General features: G+C 37.3%; 1 protein-coding gene across 1 annotated transcript; it reads right to left on the bottom strand.

Moving 5' to 3' along the window:
* Positions 1–2294: 2294 nt before the first annotated feature.
* On the bottom strand, positions 2295–6414 carry LOC125206050 (sucrose transport protein-like). Its single transcript, XM_048105334.2, has 5 exons — positions 5830–6414; positions 4936–5706; positions 3038–3101; positions 2910–2953; positions 2295–2697 (listed from the first exon to the last, which is right to left on the bottom strand). Exons 1-5 carry the CDS (start codon positions 6283–6285, stop codon positions 2518–2520), a joined length of 1515 nt encoding a protein of 504 aa, XP_047961291.1. The 5' UTR covers positions 6286–6414; the 3' UTR covers positions 2295–2517.
* Positions 6415–7348: the final 934 nt, after the last annotated feature.

Raw genomic sequence — 7348 nt, 5'->3', positions numbered from 1 at the left:
ATATCCAGATTCTATTTTATTTTAGTTATTTGTGTTCTTAACGTTTTCAGTTATCTAGCCAACAATTGAATGATTTGTTGTATTGGTGTGAGATTCAAGTGAACAACAATGCATAACTAGGAATACTAAACACCTTAATGTGACACTCTCTTCGTTCTATAAAATATATCTCACTTTTCTTTCTAGTTTGTCTCATTAAATATGTCATATTTCATTTTTAGAAAAAGTTCTCTCTCACAATAATATAAATATTATATTTTTTCTTTCCACCTAACACATAAAATAAAATTTCCTAAAATCATGTGCCGTTCCACAAGTGTGACATCTTTTGTTGAATGGAGGGAGTAAAATCGAGAGCTTTTAGACAAAGTGAGAACATTAGATCTTATGAACTAGTTAGTTCTAGTATGTGATCTACAACCCACCTAATTTGAGAGAGGGTTTAGGTCATGTATGCAATCGTCCTGGTAAAACTTGAGTCACAAATTTATTTGATACTGTATTTAAATTTATAGAAGAATTATTGAAATCAATATCTTAGATTTCCCTTCTTTATTTGATTCAATCTCATTTTCTACATTTGCTCTCTATGTTTTAAAATTTAATTCATCGTAGGTCGTCGGTATGTCAGATAGTATTGACTATGGAAAGTTTGAAACCCCGAGTTATCGTTACAAATGCAATATTATTTACATGTATGCATGTGTTTCTTTATATCGGTTTCAGCTTAAAGTAAGAGAAAAGGGGAACCGATAAATAAGATGTGTTAGTATATCGTGGGGGTTCATATTGTAAAATATATGAAGGATTATTATTTGTTGAAAACTTTTTATATTTACACTTAATCCAATTATAGAAGCGACCCAAAATAGTCAAACTATTTTTTTTTTACAAACGGAGTATATTTCTCGCATTTTGCATTTCTAGTCATATTTTCATGTTTCACATTTTAGAACATGTTGTGGATATAGACAGATGTGGTGTCACGACTTTATTTAATTGGGGTGGTAACTAGTACGATTGGGATGTTCACCAACATGTCAGAATAGTATTAGTTGTGTACAATTTAATTATAGCTTTTGATTTATTATTTATGTTTTTTATTCATTTTTTATTTACTTTGCTACTCTCTCTATCTCGGATAATTCGAGTCACTTTGATCGGGCACGGATTTTAAGAATTGTAATGAAAAGTGGGTTGAAAAAGTTAGTGGAATGTGGGTCCTACCTTTATATATTAGTTTTATACTCCCTCCATCCCACAAAAGATGTCACACTTGTGGGACGGCACGAGATTTTAGAAGGTTTTATTTTGTGTGTTAAATGGTGAGAGAAAATATAATTTTTATATTCATGTGAGAGTGAACTTCTTCTAAAAATGGAAATGTGACATCTTTTGTGGGACGGAGGGAGTAATAAAATGTGAGTAGGAATGAGTTAGTGGAATATGGGGTCCACTACCAAAAATGGTAAAAGTGAAATGAGACAAATTATGTGGAACGGACGAAATTGAAAACTGGGACGAATTATTCAGGACGGAGGGAGTATTATATTGTGATTTATTTTTCTATTATTGAAAAGTAAAAGCATATTTTTAAAAAAAAATCCCTAAAATGAATTGATATTAACTTTTTTATAAGCCGTTTAAAATTACACTTCATCGTTTTAGCTATTACTAATATCTAGATACTGGTAAGAACAATTGTAAAATTAAAAAAGTGTTGCATGTTCTAATGTTTTATTTAGACAATTTGTTGTGAGGACACCCTCTTCAAATCTCCTCCCAACTAATAGGGTTTATAGCTATAAGGGTATACTCTGGTATCACCATAGATAAAATTTAGATACTCGTACAAACAATAGCAAAATTAAAATAATGTTGCATGTTCTAATGTTTAATTTGGACAATTTGTGACTTCATTTCTCCTCCCACTAATCTCCTCACACTAAATAGAGCCATCGCCCTCAATTGCACGCTTTGTGCCCTCAATTCAATACTAATCAAAATATTGATCAGAATGATAGTTGTACTTGTATCCACACTTCATGATTTTTTACTGTTGTCAAGAAAAAAACAAAAATGTACTCCAATGGGTCCAATTAGAGTCCAATGGGTCAAATCAGAGTCCAATGGGTCCAATTGCCCCACCATATAGCTCAACAATTTTAATAACTATTGGACCGGCATTAATTTCTCGGGTTTACAACAATTGAACTGACCAGTCCGATCCGGTTTTCAAAACCTTGACCCTAACAATTACTAACACAATGTTGAGAACCCAATGCAATGTCAAAAATTTTAAATCTACATTCTTGGACTATATATATTGAGAAGAAAAAACAATTGTAAAGTTGACAATTTAATTAAGCATAACACACGATCATCTTCATTAGTGAAAACAAAGAAAATGACTAAAAAGAAAAAAGCCACAAATATTATCACGCTTAGCGTGTATAAATTCTGCCATAATTCTGGACATAAAAAAGCTCATAAAAAGGCCATTAAGGGACTAAAATTCTAGTGAAATCCTCCGGCAGTCATGGCCTTAGTCGCCACCACTTCAGGAGACGGCGACGGAAGCATCGTCAGTGCCAAGACCCCGCTGATGGCGGCGGCCACAGCCCCGACCACGAACGCTGGCAGGTTCCCGCCTCCGAAGAGGTCGTCCCACGGCCCACTTGTGACAGAAACCAACATCTGCAGGAAAGGAAAATTCCAAAAGTGTTGAGAATCAATCCACACTAACTTTCTGATAATGTGCTCAATCTTGATAAGATGGCATGTGATTTCATCAATTCTTTTTGTTTCTTTTGCAATCATACAGAAGTCAACTAGACAAACAGATTTTTGGCAGAAGTGGAGGATTTTTGTTGATGCATTATTGGGATAAAGTGGTGTTAAATTATTACCTGTGGGATGACTATTGCAAGGTTAAGAACTCCAAGTGATAAGCCTGCAAATATGATAAAAATATAGTTTAGAATATAGGAATAGTATATTTTTGTAGAGCATGACATTAATTTCTTGGATTATTTACCTTGTCCTGAACCAGAATTACTGGAAAATATAGATGCCAGAGCAAATGGGATGCTGTAAGTTACCTAAACAAGAACAGTAAGATAAGTTATTTGAGAGAAAAAAAAGAAGAAAAAGGCATCTTTAAAGATTATGATTAGTAGAAGTCAAGAGTCTCTACCAACCTAAGCATCCAGAGCAAAATCCAAACTTTTTTTTACATCTCCATTCCTAAACATCATGGAATGAAAACTTGCCAACTCACACATTCATCATCCAACATTCATCATGAGGTTTATTTCAAAATTGTGTATATGCAAGATGAAAGATCACTATCATGATCTAACTGTATTACCCAACCACCAACTTCCTAAAATTAACTGTAATCATCATTTCTAAAGGACTAAACTAAAGTAATCAAGGAAATGGCTCTCCCACTCAGTTTAATGTGTGCTTATGAGGTGTGTCTTTTTCACAATCTGCACTTTTTCCAAAAGTCAACATCCATCTCATCTCAATCCATACAATCATGCCAAGTAACACAGACATCATTACAAGAGGAATTTTTAAAATTCTTCCCAGCTAGAGATATGGCCATGGTTTGTTTCTTCATTATGATGTTGAAATAGTGCTAAAACTACAATTATTGCTATTTTGTTCCTCACACGAAAGGAGCAAATAGCATTTACTTTCAACAGATTCTGTGTGAGACTTAATCACTTTCATTAAATTAGGTTAGTATTAGCCAAATAGTAGATATAGATGCTTTGACAATATGAAAAAACACAGCCATATTTATTCCTTTTGGTATATATATGGCTATGTGCCAAATTTGATCACTATGTTGAAATTGTTTCTCTCCTATGCATAGCAATCTGTCTCTATTTTTAAAAAATAATTAGGCTGCAATAAGAAGTTAATTTTACCATAAGAAATTAAACATACAGGTAAACAGTCACTCTTCATAATAAGGCTAGTTTCTTTTTTTATCATAAAGTACAAAGATGATTCTTTCCTAAAAGATTATACCATCACGTGACCAAACAAAATACTACCTACTGCAAAATCCATTATCTAAACAACCAATATATTATACCGCCAATGGTTACTTAACCATGTGATGGGATATAGAATAAATAAAAAAAAGTTTAGTTTTTCACGTTTTTCATAATCCATGTTGAAAATCAACAAAGGGGAAAAATGATCTCATGGATGTTTAAAGATAATTTTTCACCAAATTACATTAATTAGTACTCACTTCGTTCGCCACTAGGAGTCTTATTTTTTACTAGCTGGAGTCTCAAAATTGTTTGACTTTATAAGAAAAAGGGTAAAAGAAGTTAGCGAAATGTAGATCCTACATTTATAGTAATAAAAACAAAATGGACCATTTACAGACGAACGAACGAACAAAAAAAGAAAAATGAGATATTTAATGCTGACTAGGGAGTAATAAAAACAAAATGGACCATTTATTGGTGAACGAATGAGCACAAAATGAAAAATGAGATATTTAATGTTACTAACTACTACCTTCGTCCACCAAAATTTGTCCCACTTTGACCCTGCACGGGTTTTAAGAAATATAATAGAAAGCAAGTTGAAAAAGTTAGTGGATTGTGGGTCCTATTTTTATATATTAGTTTTATAATAAAATATGAGTAGAAATGAGTTAGTGAAAGACAGGGTCCAATACTAAAAATGGTAAAAGTGAAATGGGACAAATTTTGGGGGACGGACAAAAATGATAAAATGGGAATTGACGGTAATTTCATTTTAACATGTAGCAACATCTAATAATCACTTCATGCAATAAATAAGCAAAAATTCAAATTCAAACACATGCAATCATTAAAAAAATTAAAACACCAACTAAATGAATGCTAATGAACTAATTAAAGAAAGAAGAGAAAAACTCACCGAAAGAGGTATGCCGAGGACTGCAAATAGCGTCAAAGCTCCGATCTTGACGCCGGGCTCCGGCGTCTGCAGCGCCCCATCGGCGGCATAGTGGCGCGAGTGCTGCGCCGTCTTCGTGATCACCACCGTCATCGCCAAACCAACCGCCAGCAAGAAATTGGCGCCTCCCCAAATCTTCTTCACCCCAACAAACCCCCTCGCGCAGAACTGCACCCCGAGCGACGCCACCCCCAACACCACCGAATTCAGCATCAGCCCCAGCGCCCCGGCGCGGACGCCGCGGTCGTACAGCTTGCCCTCGCCGACCTTGCCGCCGTACACCTCTTTCCCCATCCAATCGGTGTCGAAGAGCAGGAACGGGAACCACGCAATCCAATTGAAACACGTCACTAATAAAAGGATCCACATCGGCTTAGGGAGGTCCTTCAGAGCACCGAATAACTCCCCAAACACGGGGATTTTCGGCTTCTTCAGCGGCTCCGAAATCTCCGCCGCGGAGGCGGGGATTTCGGTGACGAAGGTGAGGGCGAGGACAGTGAGGATTAGGAGCAGGGCGATGGAGATGAAGAAGCAGGATTTTAAATTCGCGCAGTAGACGTCGCAGGCGTTGGTTTTGGAGAAGGGGAAGATTCGGTAGAGGTGAGTGTAGGAGCCGGCGGCGTAGCCGAGGATGTTCCCCACCGCCATGAAGAAGGAGAAGAGCGCGTTTGATGTGCTCATCCTCCGCGCTTCCCCGCCGGATAAATCCGCCAGCAAAGCCCTGCACGGCCCCTGCAAATTCCAATTCAATTTCACAATTCGATTTCAATTCGATCATTGTAAAACCCTAGAAAAGGGAGGAAATTCAAAATTCTGCAGAAAAACTCAATTAATCGATACAATTCAAAATTGAACCTGCAACATGTTGTTGGCGACATCGAGGATCCAGAATCCGACGACGAAGACCGCGATTGCCCTAGGTTTCGCGACCTTTCCGGAGGGATCGCCGGCGGCGTGGCCGATATCAGCTGCGAAGCCGATGAGGAAGACCGCGACGGCGACGAGCGCGGCTCCGGCGGCGATGAAGGGGCGGCGGCGCCCGAAGCGGGAGGTGCAGCTGTCGCTGTAGTATCCGACGATTGGCTGCACGATCAGGCCGGAAATCGGGCCGCAGAGCCAGATGTAGGCCGCCCAGGTGTGGGGGATTCCGAGCAGCTGGACGTAGGGAGTGAGGAGGGAGAGCTGTAGGGCCCACCCGAACTGGACACCGGCGGCGATTGCGGCGACGAGGACTGTGATTTTTATCGGAGCAGCCGGCTGCGACGGCTGCTGCACCTCCATTGATGAAGGAGCGGTGTTTTTAGACTCCATTGAGAAGTGTGTATCGATTTCTCAGTCTGTAAAATAGATTTTAGATGATGATTTTGTGTGTGTGTGAATCTGGTGCATGCGTATGTACAGGATTGTGGGAGAGAAGAGAAGCTCTGAACTACTGTGAAACTGAAACAGAATGGGTTCCTTTTATAACTATTTTGGCGGGTAATGAGGGGGTGGGGTGGGTGGGGGTGGTTTATCATTTTATCCATATCGGAAAATGCAAAATATTAGGTAAAATTTAATGCATGTGATAATCATTTAAATCTGAATTTCTTATTCGCTTTTGAAGTTGATCGAAATCGAAATTCATATGAAAAAATCACTTCTGAAATGATAATATAATCATACCACTTCCATCTTTGAAAAATATGAATATTCAGTTTGTCATGAGTTTTAATATATAGTACTCCCTTCGTTTCAGTTTTATAGTCACATTTTGCCATAAAAGTTCGTCTCATATTTATAGTCACATTTAGAATTTTCCATATTTGGACATAAAATTTTATCCCATTATTCACTAAAATTACACCCAACTGTCATTATCAACATAAAAATAAACCAAAACAAAAATAAAAAACCAAAAAGTCAACAAGGGACCCACCTTCAACCAACTCACTTAATTTATTACACACTCCTTCATCTCACTTCATTTATTACACACTCCACCATCTCACTCTTCCATCTCACTTCATTAATTACATACTCCACCAATTCCTTAAAACTCGTGTCCTAACTAAATGTGACTATAAATGTGGGACGGATGGAGTAATTGATAAATTAAAAGAGACATAGAAAAGAAAATAAATTAAAATATTGTTAGGGAGAATGGATCTCACCTCGTAAAAGAGAAGAGAATTTCTAAAAGTAGAAATTTCATACTTTTCAGGAACTAGCTATAAAAGAAATACTCCCTCAGTCCCCCAAATTTTGTCACAGTTTGATTAGGCACGGATTTTTAGAAATGTAAAGGAAGGTGGGTTGAAAAAGTTGATAGGATGCGTGTCCTATCTTTAAAGTATTAGTTTTATAATAAAATGCGAGTGAGATCAAGTTAGAG

This window comes from Salvia hispanica, chromosome 6 (genome assembly GCF_029641045.1).
Source record: "Salvia hispanica isolate PSC_SH4W2 chromosome 6, Shi_PSC_v1, whole genome shotgun sequence".
Lineage (NCBI taxonomy): Eukaryota > Viridiplantae > Streptophyta > Magnoliopsida > Lamiales > Lamiaceae > Salvia > Salvia hispanica.
The sequence above is the reverse complement of the archived record's forward strand: the minus strand, read 5'-3'. Positions and strand labels throughout refer to the sequence as shown.